A 27,384-nucleotide genomic window follows, 5' to 3' on the forward strand; every position below is an offset into this window, starting at 1 on the left:
GGGGTTCACCATGGTGCCCAGGCTGGTCTTGAACTGGACTCAGGCAGTCTGCCCACCTTGATCTCCCAAAGTGCTGGGATTACAGGTGTGAGCCACCATGCTTGATTCTTCTTTAATTCTTTGTAGTTTTCAGAGTATAAGTTTTGTATTTTTTAATTAAATTCACAATGCTTTTTGCTAAATTTATTTCAAAATATTTAATTTTTTTTTTTCCTGTTGTAAATGGAACTATTTTCTTAATTTGGTTCATTATGGCTACTACATAGAAATGCAATTGTTTTTTATTTATTGATCTTGTATCTTCCAACCTTGCTGAACTTGTTTATTAGTTACAGTAGGTTTTTAGTGGATTCCTTAGGATTTTCTGTATAAGAGATCATATCGTCTGCAAATAGAGATACTTTTAGTTCTTCCTTTTTAATCTGTAGGCCTTTAATTTCATTTTCTTGTTAAATAACCTGGTTAGAGCCCCTAGTACATTGTTGAATAGAAGTGGCAAGAACGAATATCATTGTCTTGTTCATCATATTAGGGAGAAAGCATTAAATCTTCCACCATTAACTATGTTTGCTGTGGATCTTTCTTTTAAGTCCTTTATTGAGATGAAGAAATTCTCCTTTATTCCTAGGTTGTTGTTGTGAAGGGACATTGAATTTCCTCAAATCCTTTGTCTGTGTATTGAGATGATCATGTAGTTTTGTCCTTTATTGATGCAGTGTGGTAATTTTTGGATGTTAAATCAATAGCGCATCCCTGGAGTAAATCTCACTTGGTCATAGTGTACAATCCTTTTATGTGCTGCTGGATTTGGCTTGCTGGTTTTTTGTTGGGGACTTTTGCATTGAAATTCATGACAGATATTAGTCTGCAGTTTATTTTTCTTGTGATGACTTTGGTTTTGGTATCAGAGTAATAGTGACCACATAGAATGAGTTGTGAAGTGCCCCCTTGTCTTCTATTTTGGAAGAGTTTGTGAAGAATTGGTATTAACTCCTCTTTAAATTAATCAGGCCCTGGACTTTTCTTTGTGGGAAGTTTTTGTTTTGTTTTTGTTTTTTGAGACAGAGTTTCGCTCTTGTTCAGGCTGGAGTGCAATGGCACGATCTTGGCTCACTGCAACCTCCACCTCCCAGGTTCGAGCGATTCTTCTGCCTTAGCCACCCAAGTAGCTGGGATTACATGCATGCACTACCACGCCCAGCTAATTTTGTATTTTTAATAGAGACAGGGTTTCTTCGTGTTGGTCAGGCTGGTCTCGGATCCCAACCTCAGGTGATCCACCTGCTTCGGCCTCCCAAAATGCTGGGATTACAGGCGTGAGCCACTGTGCCTGGCATGTGAAGTTTGAAAGCTACTGATTGAATCTCTTTACTTGTTATAGGTGTATTTAGCTTTTCTGTTTCTTCTTGAGTCAGTTTTGACAATTTTTCCTCTAGAAATTAGCTCATTTAATCTATGTTTTTAAATTTTCTGACATACAGTTGATCATAGTATTCCTTTATGGTTTTTTAAATTTCTGTAAGGCTGGTAGTAAAGCCTCCGTTTCATTCCTGATTTTAGTCATTTGAGTCTCTTTTTTTCTTGGTTAACTAAAAGTTTATGAATTTTAATCTTGTTAAAGGACCAACTTTTGGTTTCATTGATTTTCTTTACTGTCTTTCTATTCTCTATTTCATTAATTTTTTTTTTTTTTTTTTTGAGACAGAGTCTCACTCTATCACCCAGGCTGGAGTGCAGTGACCGGATCTCAGCTCACTGCAAGCTCCGCCTCCCAGGTTTACGCCATTCTCCTGCCTCAGGCTCCCAAGTAGCTGGGAGTATAGGCACTTGCCACCTCGCTCAGCTAGTTTTTTGTATTTTTCTTAGTAGAGACGGGGTTTCGCCGTTTTAGCCAGGATGGTCTTGATCTCCTGACCTCGTGATCCGCCCATCTCAGCCTCCCAAATTGCTGGGATTACAGGCTTGAGCCACTGCGCCCTGCTTATTTCATTAATTTTAACTCTTGTCCTATTACTTTTAGGAGGGCCTCTTAAGGAGGTGTTGTATGCTAGCCTAAATTGAGGGTTGGTCAAAGTTCAAAAGCCTGGGGAAGGAACTTAGTATTTTCTCTAGATCAGTGAGTACAAGCAATTCAGCTAATCATTTATGAAGCAAAGAATGGTAATTTTCAGGGCAGTCTGTGTCTGATTTTGTTATAAGTAAACGGGGGAAGGGAGATGAACACCTGTGAGTCTTATCTAAGTCACCTGGGGAAGGATGGTTCTTTATAATAAGCCACTTCCTGGAACATGCAGGCGATGGGTAGGGGCGTTACTACAACCTTATAGAAATAAAATTTCTTTAACTCTGGCTATATTTCAGGGTATAGGACTCAGGTAAAGCTTCACATTGTGAAGAAGAACTTGAAAATACCTTTTTTCCATAAAAACACAATGAAACTAATACTATGTAACTGAATATTCCAAAGCACTAGTTCTTATATTATAAATGTACTATTGGCCAAAATACAAATAACTGGCCTGATTCAAAATTCTCAGATTTCATTAAGATCCTTTTGTAGTTCCTAAGCCTGATGCATTGGTGTTCACACACACGTGTGAGATGTGCCTCCCTCAAACCTTGTTATGGTACTGGCACATTACCGGTCTGTCATGTAAAAAAATATTTCAGTGAAAGGGGATACTTCTAGTATCCTTTTTAAAATGTAAATTGGAAGCAAATAATGTTTCATCCCAGCATCTTAAAATTGCAAGGGTCATCTACCCCAGCTTACTATTTGCTGAACACCCATCAGTCACTGGTGGAACACACATTTCCAATGCTAAAGGTCTTGACTGCTTGGTGAAAACCACTTTGCAACACTAGTGTTGGAAATTACTTCCTTATATTAAGCTGAAATCTACCTCATTGGAACCTCTGCTCGTAAGTCCTGAGTCTCATATATTTCAGACCTTGTCTCTTCTGCCCCATCTGGCTACTTATCTCCAGTTTCTTCTGCCAGTCTTCCGGTGGCATAGCCCCAAACCCTTTCATTTCATAGTTTGTCACTGCCCTTTTTAAGAGGACTGGGGGTGCTCAGAACTTACTGGCTAACCCTAGCTCTTCCTTTGGCCTGGTCACTATATTTGAAAAGTGCTACCTGAAATCATGAGAGCTTTTTTGTTTTTAACAGCTATTTTCTATTGTTGATTCATTTTAGTTTTGGTTACAACTGAAACATCTTTCACATGAAATATAGCTTCTCATTTGCATTTATTCACAAAGTCTCTTCTAACTACACATTTCATTGGCTTCAGCATCACGCTTGATGCAGAAGTGAGGTGAGTGCAATAAAAATTTGAACAGTTGCTTAGATTTTTGCAATAATAGATTGTCAGTTGGGTCATACGACTCTCGTGCTAGAAAATACTCTGCCTTTCAGAATGTAACCTGGGCACACTGAATGCAACTGTATAAAAATGAATGTGAATTTTTAAAGTTAGCATAATTAAAGTTTGTACATTTTAACAGTGTATGTAAATATATCTCATAGAATACACGTAATTTTCTCTGAGGTGGATGTTGTGATACTTGATCAATATTTGTCACCTACAGTAAATGTACCATTGGTCTTGGAGGTTTTTCCGTGTGTGTGTTTAGCCCATTCTCAAATATTTCACTCCTCATCTTCCGAATGATCCTGTGGTACAGACATGACCTTCAATTTCAGGTAGAGACGCTGACTCGTGGTGAGTAAATGTCATCCTAGAGCCTGGAGCCTGAAATGAAACCTGAACTCAATTTCAATGCCCAGGTTCCTACTCTTCAGTGGTGCTTCTCAGGTTGATAGGAAAACCTTTCACCTTTAGAAAATTATACAAAACTAAACAACATTGTGGCCAGATGTGGTGGCTCATGCCTGTAATCCCAACACTTTGGGAGGCCAAGGCGGGTGAATCGCTTGAGGTCAGGAGTTTGAGACCAGCCTGGCCAACGTGGTGAAACCCCCATGTCTACTAAAAATACAAAAACTAGCCAGGTGTGGTGGCGGGCGCCTGTAATCCCAGCTACTTGGGAAGCTGAGGTAGGAGAATCACTTGAGCCCAGGAGGCAGGGGTTGCAGTGAGCTGAGATTGTGCCACTGCACTCCAGCCTGGGCAACAGAGTGAAACTCCATCTCAAAACAAAACAAATTGTGTAGGACTCAGGCTAGAACACTGAAATATATTCAAAATACCAATAATGCATGTCCTCTTTATTTGGCTTTTTAAAATCACTGTTTATTCCATTTGGTAGAGGGTTTTATTTTTTTCCATACAAATATTTGAACAATTTTGAATTCCCCAAAACCATACATAGACGATAAATACCATGCTATTAAAGTATTAAATTTGTACAAAAATACTTTACAGTTTAATACTTGTTTGTTACAAATAAAAATACATATTTAAGTGACTCATGATCTTTTTTTCTTTTTTCTTAACATGATTCTGCTTTATACTTTCTTGCCCTGGCGGTTCTGAAATGTGATTGAAATAATATTTTTTTTTTGCACAAAAAGAAAGGTGATTTTTATTTCCTTAAACAAAGGACACAGTGTTCGAATGCTTTGCCTAAGTGGTAGTTTGAGTTATTGACCAAAATGAAAACGTTTGGAAAATAATTATTTCAATATGGAGAGTCTACCGTCATCAATATACAGATATAGTTTTTTATATTCACCAAATAACAGTTATTAGCGTAGCTATTCAAAATATCTGAACAAATGAAAACAGTTGCTGACAAACATTTAAAGCAACTGTCACAATTTATTGCTTTGAGGGATGGTAATAATTGGCAATGCATTTGTGAAAAATGTATTTACAATTTCGGTAAGTGGCATGGCTCAGAACAAAAGATAGCCCAGTGTCATTTTTAAGTACATGTGCTGTACACCCTCAATATTACCAGTTTTCAAAACATGTCAAGCAGTATGAGTTTGGTTTGCCTATCATTAAGATGAACCTCATTTTAATAGACTCTTCATTCTTAAGTTCTTAGTCTTGAATTTTAAAAATAATATAACTAATTCTCGTGTTTACTACACCCTCTAATTCATTATCAGAGATTTTTCAGCTATTAAAAATGTGTCCTTAAAAAAAACAAAACAGGTCACAAGACATATCCTGTTTGATAATTTGTTGCATAGGGAATAGCATACATCTTAGTTAAAATCATTCCTATACTTGGGCAAAACATTTACCACCACCTATTATGGTCTCCTACGTGCATCATTGCTGAAACAGTTTAAGATAACTTAATTTTATACCTGTACCCCTCCCATTGTGGCAGTCCCAGCAGTTTACCAAACACTAGTTCCCCTAGTAGAGCCAGCCTATGAGAAGAAAAGCCTTGTTGGTCAAGTTCTTACATTAATGACTTCACAGTAAGAAACTGATTTCAAAGTGAATTAAGGAAATCATCATAGAGAATATTTTCAAACAGATGTTTCTCTTTTTAAAAAGCGATAGTAAGATGAACTTGTAAAAAATTTCCTCTGATGTTAATTGTAGAGTTGGGGGGACGGCCTATTTTTCTCTACCATTGGGCCTGGCAGGGCATTGCCCACCATGTACCATAGTGGTCACCAAAAAAGAAACCTCTTCAACTTGAAAAGGGAAGTGAACATGAGCCATGAGAGAGATTTAAAAGACCCCTGTGCTTGCAGTTAATGCCACGTGATTATCTGTGCTTCAAATGTCACAGAAATCTTAAAGGGATTTTTAGCACCATGTAGATATTGTCTTTTGTCCTGCTTTATAAAAAGCGTTGCTATAACGTATTAGTGGGTTCTCGTGTCTCCAAATTACCACCATGGCTAGGCTGCTGGAAAAAAGCACTGTTCTGTTCACTCCAATCTCCTGGTAGACTCTGTTGTTCTACAGGCTTCTGTGAAGCCAGTGGGTTTCTACTAATAACCAGGTCCAGCTTATTCCCGGATTCTGCTATGAGGGGCACAACAAGGCAGCAGTCAAAGTCTCTGGTTCGGACATGGTTCACCTGAAAGGTCAAGAAGAGCCATTTTGAATTATCATTGTAACCATAATTCCCAAAACCCAGAGGAACATTTCAGGTGCAACAAGTTGTTTGAAGTCATGAAGGTGCTAAAATGAGCACCATGAGGTCTATCCTTGCTCCGACTATGCTGTGACATGGCTACTGGCTCACTTGCCATTGTCTACCAGTAAACTGTAAGACTCTCAAGGGCAAGGAAGACATACACATCTACCTATCCTCATGCCAAGCAGGTGGCCCCACCCACGGTGGGGGTGCTCCAAGTGCTGAATATTATCCCTAATTTACAGATGAGAAAAGCAAGGCACAGAGAGGTTAAGAGCTTTGCCTTAGATCAGTAGTTGGTAAGGGTCATAGGATGCAATCCCAGGCCAACTGGCTGATCTCAAAGCCTGTGCTCTGAATCACGATGCTGAACTACCTCTCTTACAAGTGAGCTCCACCAGGTGCAGTGGCTCACACCTGTCATCGCAGCATTTGAGGAGACCAAGATAGGAGGATCGCTTGATGCCAGGAGTTTGAGACCAGCCTGGGCAACATAGTGAGACCCTGTCTCCACTAAGAATAAGAATTTTTTTTTTTTTTGAAATGAGCTTATCCTCTCTTCAGCTTATACATGCACCCATCTTCTTCCATCTATCCTTCTTCACCAGCAAAAGTTTTTACAATCACCCACATACCGGTTCTACTCCTTGATCTCCCATTCTCTCGTCAGTTTTTTCAGGTCCCCCCTGACACATTGCACTTCTGGCAAATGACCCCACTTGTCAAATCCAGGAATGTTCTGGAGTTCGCATCCTCCTTGGTGTTTAGCATTTGCCACTCCTGACAGCTCCTCACCCTTAACACTCTCCTTCCTTGGTTCTACAACCCCACTTTGTTTTGATCCTTTTACCATTTTAACTGCTTGCTTTCAGTCCTTTCCTGCCTTTATTTCTTCCTGTCCTTTACATTTGGTTATTGTGGCCAGGCACGGTGGCTCACGCCTGTAATCCCAGTACTTTGGGAGGCTAAGGCGGGCAGATCCCCTGAGGTCAGGAGTTCGAGACCAGCCTGCCCAACATGGTGAAACTCCATCTCTACTAAAAATACAAAATTAGCCAGGCATCGTGGTGGGTGCCTGTAATCCCAGCTACTCGGGAGCTGGCTGAGGAAGGAGAATTGCTTGAACCTGGAAGGCACAGGTTGCAGTGAGCCAAGATTGCGCCATTGCACTCCAGCCTAGGTGACGAGAGAGAATCTCTGTCTCAAATACATACATACATACGTACATACATACATACATACATACATTTTGTTATTGTTAGAATACATCCTTGGTTCTCTTCTCTTCTTTGTTATAAAGCCACCAAGGGCAACTTGTCCTAAACCCCACATTTCAGTATCCTAAATCTTCAACTTTGGCTCTATCATCTCTCCTCACCAACAGATCCAAACCACCAAATGCTTCCCAGACTGCTCTATCACGATGTGCTGAAAATATTAAAGACTCATTAGTTCTGAAACAGGTGTCTTATCTTACCTACCCCTACCTGGTCTCCTTGCTCGTGATCTTCCCTTCCCTAACCCATCCCCGATACACCCACAATAATATTGTCTTGCCTTTCTATGTTACCAATTATATCATTATCCTGCTTAAGAAATTAAGATGCCTTCAGCCTAAAGTTCAAGAGCTTTAGCATCAGATTCAAGGCCCTTTATAATCTGAATGTAGTCTACTTTTACAGCCTCAGCTTCCATGAGAGTAGGCCTAGCTCTAATTTATGGATTAGGAAGACACTCATATAGAGGGTAAGTAACTTGTCCATAGTTATTCATTCAGCAAATATTAGCGTGTCTATGGAAAACAAAGTGTCCCCAAACTCCTAGGATAAGACTAATTGCTCTATTGCCATAGTAAAAATCATCACCAGAATTGTTCCAAAACTATCAAATTGATCAGTGACAACATGCTTCAGTGAACACATCTCTGAAAGCTAACCAATCAGTGGAAGCCTCCTGCTTTGAAAATTAGCTGTTTGGTGACAGACTGTTTCCAGGTGAGTACACTGCTGAGACTGACTTCAAGCTGCTCCATTTTCCTGCAAAATGCCCTTCCCAAAAACTGCACATAAGCTCAGAAATCTGCTTTCCTAAATAAAACTCTACCTGACCACAATGTTACTATATTAAGAAAGCAAGGTTCAGCTTTTTGGTTTCAGATATTGTGAGAGATACTGAGATATCAAACACCATATAATGGTAAATGAGAGAATAAGGTACTATCCCTGTTCTCAAAAAGTTTACAGTCTGCTGGGGAGTATAGGCAAGGAAACAGGAAGGTGTTTTTGTTTGTTTGTTTTTGTTTTTTTTTTTTTGACACTTGCTCTGCGCCCAGGCTGGAGTGCAGTGGCGTGATCTCAGCTCACTGCAACTTCCAAACAGGAAGTTTTTTTTTTTTTTTTTTTTTTTTTTTTTTTTTTTTTTTTTTTTTTTTGAGGCGGAGTCTCACTCTGTCGCCCGGACTGGAGTGCAGTGGCCGGATCTCAGCTCACTGCAAGCTCTGCCTCCCGGGTTTATGCCATTCTCCTGCCTCAGCCTCCGGAGTAGCTGGGACTACAGGCGCCCGCCACCTCGCCCGGCTAGTTTTTGTATTTTTAGTAGAGACGGGGTTTCACCGTGTTAGCCAGGATGGTCTCGATCTCCTGACCCCGTGATCCGCCCGTCTCGGCCTCCCAAAGTGCTGGGATTACAGGCTTGAGCCACCGCGCCCGGCAGGAAGTTTTAATAATGTAAATTCTACCAAAAGAAAAAGCTGCTATTCTATATAGGAGGGGCTCCTAGTCCAGACGTGAGGTAAAGGAGGTTGGGTAGTGTCTGGTGAAGTTGGGCTTTGAAGGGAAGTCCTCTAAACGAGTGATTGTCAATTGGGCTGCTCACTGGAATCACTGGGGCAGGTGTAAAAACACACCAATGCTGTATCTCTCTCCTAGAGTCACTGGTTTAATTGGTCTGCCATTTGATCGGAACATTGGGATACATTCTCTAGGTGATTCCATTTTTTCAATCAAGGATGGGAATTGCTGATCTATGTGAGACCAAAAAGTTGAGTCGGAGTGAGGCAGGTAAGGCCTAGGGGATTAGAAGAGCATTCAGGGAAAGGGAAGAGTAAATAAGGCTCAGAGCCAATGCGCTTCTATTCTGCTGCACAGTACTGAGCACTTTTATGTGACAGCATTGTTCTTGGAACTGAGAATAGAGCGGAGAGTAAAATCGCTGCCTTCATGGAGTTACATTCTAGTGGGCAACACAGAATAAGCAAATAACTAGCATCATCTCTGGCTGTATTGTGAACCAAGGAAGCACTGTGAAGAATGGAGAGGCAGGAAGGGCTCTTAAACAGAGTGGTTTAAGTGGCAGCATGTGAGCAGGGACCTGAAGTCAAGGAAGGAGCAGGGAAAGAGCCTGTGCATGTTTAGCAGATAAGTGCCACAAGCTCAGGGCACAGCAGGTGCAAAGGCCAGGAGGTGGCAGCATACACCATTCCTGAAACAAATCCAGCTGAAGCTAGAGAGTAAATGAAGAGGTTGGGCACAGTGGCTCACATCTATAATCCCAGCACTTTGGAAGGCCAAGGGGGGCGGATCACTTGAGGTCAGGAGTGCGAGACCAGCCTGGCCAACCTGGTGAAACACGGTCTCTACTAAAAATACAAAAATTAGCCATGCATGGTGGCATGCACCTGTAATCCTAGCTACTTGGGAGGCTGAGGCAGGAGAATCACTTGAATGCAGGAGGTGGAGGTTGCAGTGAGCTGAGATCGTGCCACTGCACTCCAGCCTGAGAGACAGAGTGAGACTCTGTCTCAAAAAAAAAAGGAAAAAAGATTGTAACTTTCCATCAACTTCAAAAAGTCCGTCATCAAACCTCCAATTAGTTAGCAAATTGCAGTCTTGCTGGGTGTGGTGGAAGGCACCTGTAATCCCAGCTACTTGGGAGGCTGAGGCAGGAGGATGTCTTGAACCTGGGAGGTGGCAGTTGCAGTGAACCGAGATCATGCCACTCCACTCCAGTGACAGAGCGAGACTCTGTCTCATGAATGAATGAATGAATGGATGAATGAATGAATGAAGAGGTAAGACAAGATGCTGGCAAGGTAAGGAGAGGCCAAATCCCTGGGGCCTTGTAGGTCATGTAGAAGATGAGTGGTAGGAAGGACTAGACTGGTGGTGCCTGGAGTCGGATAACTACGTCATATTTATGGGACTACTGTGCGATGGTGGGAGGTGACCAGTGGTTGGGTGGAGTCTGAGAAATGAGCGTGAGACTGGGAAAGATGGCTCTGAGCTCAGTGCTGAAAAAAACTGATAAGAAACCACAGAACTTTGGGGGCTGGGTTAGAATTTACCAGTGCTGAAAATTCTTTATTCAGCTGTTTGCTTCTACTGATTCCATAATCTTGATGACAAAGGCTGAAAGGGAAAAGAGCAAAGGGCCCCAAATATGCAGGAGGATGTAGAGGAAGCTCCTAGTGACAAATTACTTGCAAGGAATTAAAATTCCACCTGAAGTCTTACCTGTAAGAGCCTGTCATATGGCTTTAAGCCACCAAGATCTCCTGGCCCAGCTGGGCGAATATTTTTGACATACACTCCTTTCTCCAGCAAGCCATCTGCTACACTGAACCCAAAGTCCTCCATGTCCGAGTCCTTGTACAAGGTCACCTGAAGAGAGAGAAAATGGGATGGGAACATTTAGCTGGGCTGGAGACTTTTCCTTCTGCAACTTCTTGATGATCAATCTTTTTCACATGACTTTTAGTCACATCATGGATTTGTAATATCAGCATCAGTCAGCTCCCCGCACCAATCCTGCAGCTTTTTTTCCCACTCCAAGAATATCCTTGGACTTTATAAAGTCCCAACCAGAACTGAAAAAGAGGAGAAATGGAATGTCTGGGTCTTCCCTCCCTCCTTTGCAGTCTTCATCAGGGGGATACAGGAGAGAACTTCCCCAGGGCAGGTTGACTTCTACTATTTTCCTGGGGCAACCCCTGGTCAGAGTAGCTGCCCACAGCAGCCCTTTACAACTGCTGAAATGTCAGGGAATAAGCCAAAGGCCTTTCCTTCCTCCCCGCTCCTGCCTGATGCTCTGCTAAGCACAGTGCTCGGCGTATCCTCTCTTTGGGCAAGTACCATGAAGTTCATCCTTTTATTTGCTCTGGAACCCCCAGTGAGCACCATCACAGAACACTATGTAAAAGACCTGAATGTGTTTCTATGACAACACCTTGCTCTGTGCCTTGGCTTAACTCACTCCCTCAGCATTTTTCTAGGGTTTGATTTGGTAACTGAAGGCATCTACCCTGAGTGCTGCAGGCCCCCCGCCGCCCTGGGTCTCTCTGCTCCTAACGCCAACTACAGCTGGCCAAAGCCTCACTCCTCCACCAGCCCTCACTCCTCCACCTGACCACCTGTGAGTGTTCATCTGAGGCTAAAATAACTAATCATTTGTATATTCATCAAATATGTATTGGGCTCCTACCATATTGTAAGCACAGCATGGGGTGCCAGAAACAGCAGTGAACAAGAGGAAGAGGCACACACATGAATATGCAGCAGTCCCCAAGCTCTCACTGTGCTGGGCATTGCGCCCAGCAGCACACTCAGCACTTGATGCTCAGTTAACGCTTTGAGGGGGCCACGGGTTTTATCGAGCTGTGCCAGATGCCCTCCACAAAGACTTCAAGCAATGGTCAGGCTTAATTTTCTACTGTAATTATATATATATATACACACATATATATAATATATATACACACATATATATAATATATATTTGTTTTTATCCAACTAAAGCATGAAAACATTATTGTAAAATAGTAAAAAACAAAAAAACAAAATCAGAGCTATACAGGGCAAATGTGAAGGTTAAAACTCTTAAAGCAAGAATCTTTGTTTCTATCCAGTGATTTTACTTCAGAGGGCTATGGCATTCTGAAGGCAATACAAAAGTGGTCAGTGTGTGGGTTTTTATTTTACTGGACAGAGAGCTAAAATATCAAGCTGATTGGGTCAATACTATTCACCAGGCAGTCCTAGTGGTTATTGCCATATTAGAGGTGAGGAAATTCAATTTCCCTGGGGTTATGTAACCCACCCAAGGTCACAAAGGTAAGAATGGTGGGGACGTATCTGACAGACTCCAGACACCACGTGCCTAATGGTTCCATTCTCCTGCCACTCAACGTGCACCTCTCGGCCTCATCACTTTCAGTGTCCTCCTAGACAGGAGCCACCCTCAGGAGCCGGTGAAAATGCAGTCTCAGACCCACCCTAGACCGACTGAGAATCTGCAGAGCTAACATTTCCTGAGATGACCCTCTTCGCAGGCTCATTCCATCACTGTGTGCATGTGAGTGTGTGTATGTATGTGCACATACTGGACACTACTATGCCTCAGGGACTGTTTTAGGGACTGAGAATATATTTCAAAGGATAGAGTGGAAAAAAAAAAGTAGAGCAGTCAGCAAAACACAACCTTTATGAGCACAGCCCAGTGAAGAAATCTGATTTAATCCTCATAATGATTCTGTAAGATGGGTAAGAGTCTTCATTTTAAGAGGTGACAGATATAAAGATTTCTCAGTCTGCACTACGTTATACAAGGATAGAGTAGTAAGCCCTACTTTACTACACAAAGGGTGTGTGGGGTTGTATGTGTGTGTGTGTAGCCTCGTAACACCCAGCACCCCCGCACTGGCCCCACCACCCATCGCTCATCTAACATGCTCACTGGTGATGCTTGGGGAGAAGTAGGTTAGGTTCACACCGTGTGGTTGAGAGCACCCCTACCTTCCAAAGCAATACTCACCAGGGAGAGAGGGGAAGACTTTGCTGGTGGCCTGGGCTCGGGTTTGTGGCAGATCCCCACTCCCCAGCTCCTTGAGGGGAGTAGGGGTCCTTTTTGCCCATGGATGTATCTCGAGCCCCTAAGGCAGCACCTGCCACATAGTGGGGTTAGTATTTTGTCGGATAGAAAGGGCTTGCCCTGCAATTTATGAGGCTGAGGATCAGTCATGATGTCCTGTCCCTTTATGAGTCATTGCAGAGAGAGTGTGAACTAAGAGAGATTTAATTCTGGGGTTCCAGCCATCTCTTCACCCCTCACCCAAGGCCATGCTGGGAATTAGCAAGGCTGTCTCGTGACAGAGTAGCTAGGCAGGACAAAGCCCCAAAGCTGACACTGTGTGGCCACGAGAGGGAGGGCACTTCTGGTACCAGGGCCAGGCCTGCCTACCTGTAGGCTGAGGAGACCCAGATTCCCAGACAGTGAAGAAGACAGGAGGAAAGGTCCTCCAACAGGGGATGCTAGACTTCTTGCTAGTGAGGCCTGTGGGAGTTGAGTGAGCAGTTTAGAAAGCAAAGAGATATTACTGTCTCTACCAGTTTGTGGAGCAGATCATATACAGACAGGAAAATGAAAGTTCAAAGAGAAATAGCAACTTGCCCAGGATCAAACTGATGGCAACAGTGAATTGGCTCAAATCAAGGCTTCTGACGGCAAAGCTTAGATCTTGCCATGGCACATTCTCTCCTTGCCTAGCACACAGTTGCTTAATAAATACTCATTGCAGAGAGGAATATTGAGGCTGCTCCACAATTATGTTTTTGCCTTAGGCCAGATAGGAGATTTCTGAAAATATTACTGGTGAAAATTTCATACATATTCTAGAGTAGAGAGGTTGGAACACCCATCTATTCACCACTCAGATCCAACAACCATCAAGAGTTTGCCGTGTTTCCTTTAGCTATCCTTCTCTTCTTCGGGGGAGTGTTTTCAAGCAAACACCAGTCTGCATGTCATTTCACTCCTACATACTTCAGTATACACCTCCAAAAAATATGATCACTTTCTTTCATAACCTCCACATCATCAATTCACTGGCAGCAGCAACTCTTCTTACCTGATAGCCACTACTTCCTAGTCCATAATTTCCCCAATTGTCTCAAAAATGATTTTTTCATTTTATTTTATTTTTTATTTTTTGAGACAGGGTCTCACTTTGTCACCCAGGCAGGAGTGCAGTGGCGTGACCTCGGCTTACTGCAACTTGGCTCACTGCCTCCCAGGTTCAAGCAATTCTCCTGTCTCAGTCTCCTGAGTATCTGGGGTTACAGGCATGCGCCACCACACCTAGCTAATTTTTCTATTTGTAGTAGAGACAGGGTTTCGCCATGTTGACTAGGCTAGTCTTGAACGCCTGAGCTCAAGTGATCTGCCTGCTTTGGCCTCCCAAAGTGCTGGGATTACAGGTGTGAGCCACTGTGCCCGGCCTCAAAAAAATTTTTTTAAGTTGGCTTGCTTAAGTCAGAATCCCAACAAAGTTCACACACTACATCTGTGTTAAGTCTGTTAAATCTCCTCTTACCTGTGGCGGGTTCTCGTCCTTCCCTTTGTGCTGCTGATCTATTGCTGACACTGTGTCATTTGCTCTGTAGCATGTTCCTCTGTCTCCCATATTTCTCTGAATGGAAGTTAAGCTAGATGCTTGATTTCAGTCAACGTTAGCTTTGTAGTGGGGGTGGGGACAGGAACAATTCACAGGTGGCACAGTGTTTCCTATCACATCATGTCTAGTTGTCCTACTTTGGGTGGGTTCAGGTGATGACAGCCTCATTCCGCTATTGTAACGGTTCTCATCAATCTTTAATGCTTTTATTTATTGATCACTGTCTGAATCAAAATTTCATTAGGGGTTGTAAAGCAATAATCTTTTTCTAATCCTATTAATATCTTCTCTATTTATTAGCTAAAATGATTTTGTAAAGGAGAATTCTCTTTCATCAATTAGTGCTGCTTTGTTACCCTGAAATACATCTTTTACAAGAAGGGCAGGATGAATGAATGCTAATTCTTTCCTTTCAACTTCAGAACAGGGAATTTGTTCCCTAAATACTTTGAATGGTGACCCAATGAGAATTTGTGTGTGGGGAAGCGGGGGATGGGATCAATATGAACCTATAAATTTTGATATATTCAATGCATATTTTTGTTTGTTTTTGTTTTGATACTGAGTCTTACTCTGTCAGCCAGGCTGGAGTGCAGTGGCATGATCTTGGTTCACTGAAACCTCCATCTCCCAGGTTCAAGCAATTCTCGTGCCTCGGCCTCCTGAGTAGCTGGGATTACAGGCACCTGCCCTGACGCCCGGCTAATTTTTATATTTTTAGTAGAGATGGGGTTTTGCCATGTTGGCCAGACTGGTCTTGAGCTCCTGATTTCAAGTGATCTGCACACCTGGGCCTTCCAAAAGTGCTGGAATTACAGGCGTGAGCCACTGTGCCTGGCCTATTCAATGCATTTCAATGAGTTGCATCATTATTCTTTTGGATGCTCAAATGTTCTCATCTTTGGCCACAGGAAGTCTTTCATGTTGACTCCTGTGTCCTTTTGATAGGATCCATTGGTTTTGGTCACTTCTTTACTTTCCGGCACAAAATATGACTCACCATGAATAGTTCCTATCTCCGATCTGGAATCAGCCATTCCTCCAAGGAGCCTTCACTGGAGGAAATATTGTTGATTTATATTCTATTCTAGTCCTTTTTTTTTCTTTTTCTTTTTTTGAGACAGGGTCTCACTCTGTCACCCAGACTGGAATGCAGTGGCGTGATCTCGGCTTACTACAACCTCCACCTCCCAGGCTCGAGCGATTTCTCCTGATTCAGTCTCCCGAGTAGCTGGGATTACAGGTGCATGCCACTCCTGCCTGGCTAATTTTTATAGTTTTAGCAGAGACAGGGTTTCGCCATGTTGACCAGGCTGGTCTTGAACTCCTGTCCTCAAATGACCTCCTGACCTCCTGCCATGACCTCCTAAATTGCTGGGATTACAGGTGTGAGTGAGCCACTGCACCTGGCCTATTCTAGTCCTTTTCCTTCTATCTCCACGCTGCTTTCTCAAAGGCATGAAGAGGAGGAATAGTGGGAGAAGGGAAAACATGACAAGGAGGCTAGTAGTTATTAGGATTGGTAATAGACTGACATTCTTCAGACCCTGTTTACTACTGGGTGAAATCTCTTTGCCCGAGGTTCCTGCTTATGTCCCACTCTGGCTTTATCTGTGGGATCTCTTGCCCTTTTGCCCCTTTTCTGTCTTTGTTCTTAGGCATGTTTTCTCCACATGGCAAGCAACACATCTGGGGCAGGGACCGTCACCACCATTCCTAGAGGGTGGGGCATCCTCCTTGCTATCTCCGTTCCACTTGCAACTAGGTACAGGGGTGCAGTCCTGCAGACTCTGTGCCTATGGCTGGTTGGTAAAGTGCATCAGCTTCTGTTCTGCAGGCCTAGCCATATCCTTGAGATGCACCCACATGTGAGGGTGCTAAATCTTAAGCTTTAAATGGGAGCTAGGAAACTCACTTTGGTCTTAGATCTGAGGCATGTTTTCCAACATAGTAAACCAGAATCCTTGCATTTGAGGAAACACTTGGTGTGGGACTGGAATAATAGTGAAGTTCTTCATGATTCTATTGGCCTGTGATTCTGGGTGTTTGCACCACAGGCCAGAACCCATGAGGGGCACAAGGAAGAGTGGCACCCAAAACTACCAACACCAACCAATGGTAGTACACCAACCAAAGCATTAGAGATGAGTGCCAACCACAGTCGGTTAGCAGAGTAGCTCATTAACTTCAAGGTCACAGTTATTGGCAAAGAGCCTTGGTTTTTCTGAGCCTCAGAGTTGAAGAGTTGATGGAAAACTCTTCAGGGAGAGAGGCTAATAAATAGTTTAAATCTAAAAGTAATCTGTTTCTCCAGGGACATCTCCCAAGGTTAAAGGATACTGAATTTTAATAGCCATCTCTATGGTTCTCCTGGAAATAGCCTAGTAATGGCAAATTAACAAAAATAAAATTATTTTAAAACTACATAAAAGATTCTAGAAATCAATAATTAACAAAAATAGGGAGCACGGGGGGCTGTTCTCAAACCAGTAACAATGAACTGTGCCATACAGCTCTGTTTACCTGGAGTTTGATAGTGGTTACCTTGGATTTATTTCCTGTGCAAAAATAATTCTAAGGATTCTGAGGTGTAAGTTCATACTTCTCCCTACCCCTGGAAACGAATCTCTTATCCAGTTACTTTCTTACATATGATTGCTTTTGATCTTCCAACACCTCTGTGCAGCAAAATCATTGCCTTTCCACGAATGAGGATATTGAACCTTGAAAAAGTTGATGGACTGACTTGTCCAGCTAGAATGCAGAAGCACCAGGATTCAAGACTAGAATATCTGACCTCATTTGCTGTGTTCTTTCCACCAAATCATGAGGTTTTTTTGGACATGTAATCTCCTAGCTAGTCAGGCAGCCTTTATTCATTTCCAACTGCCCAACCAACTAAAGATGAATAATTAATCGTGTCCGCTGGGTTTCTTCTCATCAGAGCCCTTTGTGGCTTTCCAAGAACATCCGCATAAAGTCCTGCTCCATGCTCCTATGGCTCACCATCCTGTCAGTTGGCTTTGCATTCTACCCTAGCTCATGTGAAGCAAAATTTTTCTTGTAGGGTCTGTCTTTTGTGCTGACTAGAGGATGCCTCTGGGGAACCTGGCCTATGAACACAGTTGCAAGGTTTTTCTGTTCTAAAAGAGCCAATGAGCTTCTTAGAACATAACACTCAGGGCTAGGATACAGTTCTACAAAGCTCAGTTCAATTTTAACTATTTGTCAGCATGTGCTGCAATTGCTTAGAACCCTCTTGAGAACAGAAGCTTTCACAGGAGGCAGGGTGGGTTCACCACGATTCATATTCAGCCTTGTTTTATATTTCTAAGCAAGTCTACCGACATGTTTGAACAACATCCTCAAGGCCAAGATCAGAAACCTGATACTTATGTTTTCGATTTTGACACATGTGAAAGGCTTTAGCTGCAGAGCCAACTCGCCCCACTTGGCTTTGAAGGGCAATTGCATCTGCTCTCTGGAACAAGTCATGGCAAGTGACAGCCATCCCAGAAGGAGTCCTCAAGCTCTGACAGCTCCCTATGGCTCACTCCCCTTGTCCCAATGGCCTTAAGGACCAAACTGACACCTACTTCTCAGAGATAGTTTTCCTGTAAATCACCAGGCATTTTGGTTTACTCGTGACAGATACCACTGGGGTAGCCCCATTCTTTTAACTCTGACAATTTAAGTAATGTCAGTTTTGAGGACAATCCTACACTATCTATGGCGCTGGAAGAAAACAAAACAGAATACAGTCTTCCAAACTGGAAGCTTGCAGCCCAAGAAGAACAATCTCAGTTTATACCATTAGAAACTCAGGGGTTTTGAGAGGAATTGGGTCAGAAAGCAGCTGCTGCCCTCCTGTCTGGGGAGTCTCCTTAGCTGAGGAGAGAAAGAAACAGCTGCTCCAAATGCCACCTCCTGCTGCATTCTGGCAACAGTGTGGCACCGAGAGCTGGAAAAAATGAGGGCTCAACAAGGAGAGAATCAGTAGCTGGGACTTTGGCTGTAAGTGTAAGCAAGCCAGGGGCTACCCTGGCCCTTGGGGAGCTGAGTCCCAACCAAAAAATTTGCACAGTTTTTAAGATCTGTGGCAGATTTAGGTGCTGCCTTTCTCATTCATCCCAGAGCACCTTCACACATCTATTGGTTCACATAGTAACAAAAACAAAAGACCTAGATCATTCTCCAAATTCTCCAGGAGTTCAAACCAAGTTGCAAGTAAGCAGCTGGTCCCCTAGTTATCGCCAGCTCCATTGCTGGTCCTTTGCACTTGCCCCAGCCACCATCAAGCTGGCCGGCTGTGGCGGAGTCCCTGTTGTGGGTGTCTTTGCTCAGGCCTGCCTGCTGCCTGCTAACAGCACCCCTCTTCACTCAGCCTCTGTGTTCTAGCTCCCAGCTTGGCTCTGGCCTGGCCCATCTCCAGCTTTTACCCTTTTTCCAATTCCCTCTGCAACAGATTGACCTCCGTTCCTGTCAGGCCCATGTGGGCCTCCTCGATTCAGGAATCTTCTGCAACTCTGGGTGGGTGGCACACCCTCCACCCGCCCTCAGGGCCTGTGGGACTGAGGGCCAGGCACACTGTCATTCAGGAAGGATGACAAGTTGCAATTAACCACATTCCCACTGCACTGAATGCTAACTGTCTTGATTTTATTTCCCCACTGTAGAGACTGCTGATGCCTGACATTATGAAGAGCCTGGGACAAGGAAAGAGCCCTGTACTCCATCTGAGAGACACAAAGAGACATGCCCTGGGTTAGAGTGTTACCAATTTAATCTTTTTGCCCAGACTGGAGTCTAGTGGTGTGATCTCAGCTTACCACAACCTCTGCCTCCCAGGTTCAAGCAATTCTCCTGCCTCTGCTTCCTGACTGCCTCTGCTTCCTGAGTAGCTGGGATTACGGGCCTGCACCACCATGCCTGGCTAATTTTGTATTTTTAGCAGAGACGGGGTTTCTCCATGTTGGTCAGGCTGGTCTCCAACTCTCGACCTCAAGTGATCCACCCGCCTCAGCCTCCCAAACTGCTGGGATTACAGGCGTGAGTCACCACGCCCAGCCTTCAATTTAATCTTTACTATAGCCCTGCCTGACAAGTCATATGGCAGAACAACAGTGCAGGAGGAGGATGATAGGACTGTTCTCCAAGAATCTGGGCATGAGGGAAATGGAGTGACCTTCAGAAAGTACACCGTTTATAAGTGAACATCCTACAGATAATAGACAAACTTACAGGCTAGAAATAAACACGTTTGATCACAACAGAGATGCATAAGGATATCAGGGTGGGATGAATGGTCCCAGACCAGAATCAGACTGAAGGGAAGCTATTAACATTTCTGAAGAGAGGTGGTGGTGGGTCCAGGACAGAAGCGATAAGATGTATGATCAAGCCCTGAGAAATAAGGCACACTAGACACTAGTGAGCCTGCCACAGGGGCGTCTGAGTCTAGGGGATGGCAATTCTCATTGTTTCTCTTGCTCAGAGCCCAGACTCTGCAAAAGTGGATGGCAACTTGTAGAAAAGTGATAAGATGCAAATTGAGTTATGTCTGGTAGAGATGCAAAACATTTCTCCCCTCAGAAAAGATAACCTCAAAGGCTTTGATTTTATTTCCCGACAAGTTATTGAGCAGCCTTGATTCCAACTTAGAAACCTTATTCCAACATTTCTTTTCCCCACTGACTGATACATCATATATCATATATACATATGTCCCACTAACTTTATATACACACACACATATATACATATATATGTGTACATAATATATATACATAAAGTTTCTTTATCCCTCTGTTTTTTTTTTTTTTTTTTTTTTTTTTTGAGACAGGGTCTTGCTGTGTCGCCCAGGCTGGAGTGCAGTGGTGAGGTCGTGGCTCACTGCAGGCTTGACCTCTGAGGCTCAAGTGATCCTCCCACCTCAGCCTCCTTAGCTGGGACCACAGGTACGTGCCACCACACCTGGCTTTTTCTTTATTTAATTATTTTTTGTAGACACAGGGTCTCACTATGTTGCCCATGCTGGTGTTTAACTCGCGGGCTCAAGTGATCCTCCTGCCTCGGCCTCCCAAAGTATTGAGATTACAGGTGTGAGCCACTGTACCTGGCCTTCCTTATGCCTCTTTAAATAAGCTTTGCCATCCTGTTATTCCTCGCTAATGAGTTAAATAAACATTTTTTGACATGAGCCAGTCATTTACATAAGAATTGTGTTTTTCGGGAAATTCTGTCATTTGTGACAATGTAGATGAACCTAGAGGACATTACGTTAAATGAAAATGTTAAATGTTAAATGAAATAAGCCAGGCACGGAAAGACAAACACTGTATGTTTGTATGCACGGAAAGACAAACACATAGGCGAGAGCCTATGTGTGGAATCTGAAAAAGTTGAACTCATAGAAGCAGAAAGTAGAATGCTGGTTACCAGAGGCTGGGGTAAAGGGGAGACATTGGTCAATGGGTACAAAGTTGGTTAGTTGGCAGGAATAAGTTCCAGTGATCCACTAAACTGCAAGTTGACTACAGTTAATAATAATGTATATTTCAAAATCACTAAAAGAGAAAATTTGAAATGTGATGGGCGTGGTGGCTCACCCCTATAATCCCAGCACTTTGGGAGGCCAAGGCAGGTGGATCATGAGGTCAGGAATTTGAGACCAACCAGTCTGAGACCAGCCTGGCCAACATGGTGAAACCTCATCTCCACTAAAAATACAAAAATTAGCCGAGCATGGTGGCACGCACCTGTAATCCTAGCTGCTTAGGAGGCTGAGGCAGGAGAATTGCTTGAACCCAGGAGGTGGAGGTTGCTGTGAGCCAAGATCGCACCACTGCACTCCAGCCTGGGTGATACAGCAAGATTCTGTCTTTAAAAAAAAAAAAAAAAAAAAAGAAATGATAAATAGTTGAGGTGTGAAAGGAAAATAAAATTCAAATCTCAAGACCTCAAACTCACTAAGCCAAAGGAAACAGTGAAGCTGGGCACTGGGTCCTACAAACCTCCTTCCCATCTTGTTCCTACATAGATAGCTACATACCTTTCTCATATTTTGCCCACAAGGAAATTCCTGGTGGGCCCTGAGATCTTTAAAGCAGTTCAGTTGAATTTCACCCCGACAAAGTAAATTAACAGCTTATCTTCACAAATATGGGACAAAGGACGGAACTCAAAGTCATCCCTCTGCTCACCTGAGAAAAATGCATATCTGACTCCTCCCTATCTGTACTCCATAATTATTTTATCTTATGTAAAAATGCAGATTCGCTGAGCTCCAGATAAATGCATAATGAACCACTCCTTTCACATGAAAAATGAAATGAGGATGGTCAGGGTTGGATGCCATTATTTATTCAGTGAAGCTAATCAAAAGGCTCAACAGAATGCAACTGCTTCTCTCTTTTATCTACCCTCTCCCTTTCTTTTTTTCTTTACTCTTTTTCCTTTAAATATTGAAGCCCACAGACCCTCTCTGGAAAAAGCACACGTCGCAGATTTGTCCTACGGTATGTGTCGCTTTTTCCCCAGGGCGTGTCCTTAACTTTGGCAAAGTAAATTAAAAATGACTGAGACTTCGGGCGCCTGTAGTCCCAGCTACTCGGGAGGCTGAGGCAGGAGAATGGCGTGAACCTGGGAGGCGGAGCTTGCAGCGAGCTGAGATCCGGCCACTGTACTCCAGCCTGGGAGACAGAGCCAGACTCCATCTCAAAAAAAAAAAAAAAAAAAAAAAAAAAATGACTGAGACTTGCCTCACTCATTTTCTCTGACTTACAGAGGTCATGAATATGCCAATAACTCATGTATAGATTCTACAGTGCATACATGTATCAAGATATCCCTTTGTACTCCATAAATGTATATAATTCTTATGTGTCTATTTAAAATAAAATAAAACTTCAATGATTATGGTTTTTGGGAGGGCACGGTGGCTCATGCCTGTAATCCCAGCACTTTGGGAGGCCAAGGCAGGCAGATCATCTGAGGTTGGGAGTTCGAGGCCAGTTTGGCCAACATGATGAAACCCCGTCTCTACTAAAACTACAAAAAATTAGCTGGGCGTGGTGGTGCCTACCTGTAATCCCAGCTACTCAGGAGGCTGAGGCAGGAGAATTGCTTGAACCTGGGAGGCGGAGGTTGCAGTGAGCCGAGATTATGCCACTGCACTCCAGCCTGGGCAACAGAGCCAGACTCCATCCCTCACCTTCCTACCAAAAAAGATTACGTTTTATACATTTAAAATGTGTGTCTTAACAGAATCATAGAGAAGGGAAGCTAATGCAAATGATACATTTTGAGGAAGGTCAGGGCTGGATGCCATTATTTATTTAAAGCATACAAGCCAAACTCCAATCCTTGTCCCACAGTTCTGTGTTCCCCTGATAATGTTCTGTTTGCTGTCCCTGGTTTTACAGGGAGAGAATTTGCTGGTCAAACTGATAAGTGACTGGTTACTAGACACATATCCACTTCTTTTTGTGAAAGGATTCTCATTCTGGTATACAGAATGAGTATACAGAATGTCTAGGATGGCTTTATGGCAGTCATCTAGATCTTGTTGAAGTCTGGGATGCTGAAGAAGTCTCATCGTCTGAGTTCCTCACCCTGTAAGGTTGAAGCAAGATGGAATGATGGTGGCTTTGCCAGAAAAGAATGCTATATTGTGAAGTCTCCCTCTTCTGATAACAAGTGACCCTGCTCCGTCTTTGGTAAGTGAGGAAACTGTGGCTCATGGAAGTGGCATGGCTAATGCATGGCAAGCGAGGTCTGCCTGACTAGTAAGCCTATGTTCTCTCTAGTTTATCATTCCTTGCCTGAAGAAAGAGAAGCAGATCTAGCAAAGTGTGGTAGACAAAAAAAAAAAAAAAAAAAAAAAAAAAAAAAGTTCATATATTCAGTGTGTTGCTTTTAGCTTCTAGTGATTTCCACAGTACACAATTCTACACTAGCTATTTGGAGAAAGTTGAAGACTGGCATGAGAATTTCTTTGATTTTGAGAGCTGACTCCAAATATTTTGTGAAGAAAGAAGCATGTGCAAGAATAAGATACATATTTCCATCTCATACTTCCTCCGAGGGCTGAGCCTGTTCCTGACTCAGAGAGATATTGCAAAAGAAGCTGGTATTATACACATTGGAAATGACACTTCTTCTAAGGAGCAAAACAACTTTATCATATCAAGCAGAGCAAAGCTCCCCTCTCGGAAAACTCAAAAATGATCAAAATGCAAACTGGACTTGGAGGGGGGAAAAGGTGATGGTAGCAAAAGCAGCTGTCAAAAATAAAGAGGTTACTTGTGAGTGACTGAAATGTCCAAGTGTCATGCCACCAGCAGCCACAAATAAAAGCAGATGCTGCAACATTTTTAAAAAGCGTTTCTATAAAAAGATAAAAATGGCTGCATACAATTAAGAAGTATAATTTTATTGAAAAGCATGAATGGCAAAGCAAAAGGAAATGTCAATATGATTTTTTTTTTTTTTTTTTTTTTAAAGAGAAGGAGTCTTGCTCTGTTACCCAGGCTTGAGAGTGCACTGGCTCAATCACACCTCAATGAAGCCTTAACCTTCCAGGCTCAAGTGATCCTCTTGCCTCAGCCTCTCGAGTAGTTTAGACTACAGGTGCAAACCACCATCCCCGGCTAATTTTTTCATTTTCTGTAGACATAGGGTCTTGCTACGCTGCCCAGGCCCAATCCTCTTGCATTGACCTTCCAAAGTATGGGGATTATAAGTGTGAGCCACTGTGCCCAGCCTCAATATGAATTTTATAAAAGTCCAAATGCTCTGCACGTGGAGAACTTTCCATCTACAAAAAATCGTTCTGCCTTAAGGTGTGCAAAGAAGTGAGGCTAGAACTCATTTCAGAAACAGATTAAGTAGACACCAAAGAATATTTAAGCTTCAGAAGGGAAAGAAGGGTTATCAATGAACAGTAGCTGAGATCACAGGCCCCTTATCTGCGAAGAGAGAGAATCTGTGGTAAGCTGCAGTACAAACCAGAATTCATTTGAAAGATAAAATGCAGAAGCTCCAGGGCCTTAGATGCAGCCTCATTTCCTTTGTACCCTGCCACCCAGCTGTTGCCTATGATTTCACTGAAACAGTTATCACCTCCAGTTAGCAAAATCTAAGGGAGTGATTCTCAATTTCTATTCTGCAAAAGAATCCACTGAAAAGGTTGCTAAAATGTAGATTCTTGGCCCACACTCCCTGAAAATGCTGACGCATTAAGTCTGTGCTGGGCTTAGGAACCCTTATTTTAACAAGCATCCCATGGAAAAGGTCATCAGGGGTTCACACTCCAAACTACTGTCTAAGGCTTTAATCCTCAGACTATTGGTTGAGACCTACTAATAAGTCTTGAAGTCAGCTTAGTGAGATTAGCATTTGAAAAGAAACAAGAAAAAACAGAAAAATGTCAGTGTATACTGTGCAATTTTTAGATTCATTCACATATATGAGTGTGGGTATACATGTGCAGTGAATTGTGAGGTACAATATATTTCAGACTGTGTATCCCAGCTGAGAAAGTTGGAGAAACAGTGGCCTAAAAGGACATGAAGATCACTTCCCTGTGACCCATTTATTGTTTTCTCTATTCCCACGCTGAGTTCCAAATTACTCCAGCTCCACTTCCCTCCCATGTCTACAAAGAGGACGTAAGACTATGTTTCTTTGTTCTCCAGCGTCAGGCATGATAACTGGCTTTTCGGCTTCAGGAATGAATATGGACAACTTGAAGGAAGGCTTGCCAAGACCCCAGTGGAAGCCTCAGATGCAGCAGATGATGAAAAGTGAGTGAAAACCATTTAGATTTCGACCTGGATCTTCCAAAGGTCTGGAGGAAGAGAAGTGGCAGGAAGGAAAGGGTAGAAAATGAGGAGCAAATTCTGGAGAGTAGGTTGAGACCTCAGAAGCTGGAAGGTGAGCCAATGCATTATTCTTTCCGTATGGAGATGATGTTAGTAACCCACCTGCAGGAGCTGGAGTGTTTTTAGCTATTTTTCCTCCCAGCAATGGCACAGATCCTTTTCCATTCATTCATATTATCTTGATCCAACTTATAGTGAAAATAATAAGGTTTCACAGGTGCTAGTCTAGATATGAACAGGCCCACCACTTGTTCTCCTGCATACAGCCTAACCATGTGAGAAAGAGCCACTAGAAAGACAGCACCAGGAAAATAACGCCAAGCATGTTTAGCCCGGTGTGCTATTCATCTCTCCCAGCTTCTCCACGCTGGTCTTTTCAGCCCCTTGGGAATTCCTCCAGTAGGTCCATTTGGAAAAGAGTACCAAGGAGGCTCAGGGCACTGAAAACCAGCTGTGCACTGTGGCTTGGGTTATCTTCAATTTGAGGAAGCTGTTCTTCTCATTCCCTAGCTCCCTTCTCCATGCCACCACCGCAAAAGAGTACCTTTTCCTAATGTTCACAAAGGTTTAATACAGGCTAGCAGTACCCCAGGGGAAGAGAGCTCCATTCCTTTAACAAGTCACTGTGCCTTTTCATGACATCAGGTAGTCTTTCGGTGTTCAAAAGACATCCACATTCAACACGCATGCAATTACCACTCTTTGCTCTAAGTAGCTTTTGTAATGACCATATCTCCACTCCAGCCCTTCAAAATTGGAGGGTGTGCCTACTAACAAACATCCTGGATGGCCTATCAGAGTAAGTGAAGTCCTTAAAAAAGAATAGGAACCCAAGATGTGAGCATAAATCACTTCAATAATTCCATAGTATCTGGCCACAGGCATCTCAGCCACATCTTCACTTAACTAGGTCATTTTAGGGGGCTTGCAGTGTCTAGGACACCACTTATTTTTTAGAGTCTTATTTTCTTGGGGATCAATTCAGAAAAAAAGTGAAGCTTCATGGGATATGTACATATTGTCACCATTTAGAGAAAATGACAGAAGTGAAGGAAAAAAGAAGCATCCTACTTATAAGGTCAATTTGGCTCATGCGTGTCTGTGATCTCAGGGTCTCACAGTTCACACACTGCCACACAAATGTTCCAACCAGTCCATCCACAGCCACTCATTATGCCAGTAAGTGGATGATACTCTTTTTTTTTATTTTTTATATATTTTTTAGCAGAGCCATTTTAAACCTCGGCTATAACAACACTTGCACATCCCATTCATTGTCATTATCTTTGCTAAATGCTTTTAGTGAAGGAGGGATGAGAAAACAGGTCTTTTGTATTCCTGGGCTATCAATAATCTTCTTCCTTGGAGGTGAATTTTTCACTCCAAAGGAAAAAAATGACTCTATTTTATACTTGCTATTTGTCTATCCTGTATAAGTGAGGACTGAAAATGTGAAGTATATAGCACTTGCTAGGCACTTACAGTACGTGTTGATATGGATTCTCTTTGGGGTGAAGGAAGGTGGGTTATCAAGCAGGCTCCTGTTTCCCTGGGGAACAGAACTGTACAGAAGAGGGGAAGGCAGTGTTCACAGGTACCTGAGGGAACCTGCAGGTACCAGCCCTCTTCTTGGTACAGCAGACTTAGGACTGAATATGTGGCTTCTGCAATTTAATCACCATTGGACTTCTTACAGCCTAATGACATATGTCAATTAGTATATTAGGATATGTGACTTACCAATCAGACACATCAATTTAGGGTAACTGGATAAACAAGCTAACTTGTGGCTGGGGCCTAAACCTGGGTCATCATCCTAACATGTCAGAAATGTCTTTGTTTTTTCTTTTAGTCTGTAATTCCTCCTAACACACAAGCTTCCAACTCTAGGCTCTGGTCATGTTAGAATATTTGCATCCCCTCTCTCAATGCATCACAATCTTTGACACCCCTTTGCACCTGCTTTTCTCTGTGCTT

At 42.9% G+C, this 27,384-nt stretch overlaps 2 protein-coding genes and 1 non-coding gene across 7 annotated transcripts in view; 2 read left to right on the forward strand and 1 right to left on the reverse strand.

Moving 5' to 3' along the window:
- The window catches only part of HELB (DNA helicase B), a 72,370-nt gene that overhangs the window by 42,303 nt on the left and 2,683 nt on the right, over positions 1-27,384 (forward strand). Inside the window, exon 14 of one of the 2 annotated variants that reach the window (XR_002734297.1) lies at positions 25,222-25,329. The gene's annotated coding sequence lies outside the window, so the exon portion shown is untranslated. Of the gene's footprint in view, positions 1-19,200; positions 19,385-25,221; positions 25,330-27,384 lie in introns of those variants that run through there. The other variant, XM_023225076.2, reaches the window with a different exon arrangement.
- On the forward strand, positions 2,549-2,652 carry LOC111551281. Its single transcript, XR_002734311.1, has one exon. It is a non-coding gene; the product is annotated as a small nucleolar RNA U13 (small nucleolar RNA).
- GRIP1 (glutamate receptor interacting protein 1) overlaps positions 4,220-27,384 on the reverse strand; it is a 325,602-nt gene continuing 302,437 nt past the window's right edge. For 3 of the 4 annotated variants that reach the window (XM_023225078.1, XM_023225077.2, XM_031936349.1), the window contains 2 exons: positions 10,590-10,736; positions 4,238-6,018 (listed from right to left, as the gene is read on the reverse strand). In XM_023225078.1, coding sequence (XP_023080846.1) covers positions 5,791-6,018; positions 10,590-10,736 — 375 coding nt within the window. In that variant the 3' untranslated portion in view covers positions 4,238-5,790. Of the gene's footprint in view, positions 6,019-10,589; positions 10,737-27,384 lie in introns of all 4 variants that reach the window. The other variant, XM_031936348.1, reaches the window with a different exon arrangement.

Source organism: Piliocolobus tephrosceles, chromosome 10 (genome assembly GCF_002776525.5).
Source record: "Piliocolobus tephrosceles isolate RC106 chromosome 10, ASM277652v3, whole genome shotgun sequence".
Taxonomy (NCBI): domain Eukaryota; kingdom Metazoa; phylum Chordata; class Mammalia; order Primates; family Cercopithecidae; genus Piliocolobus; species Piliocolobus tephrosceles.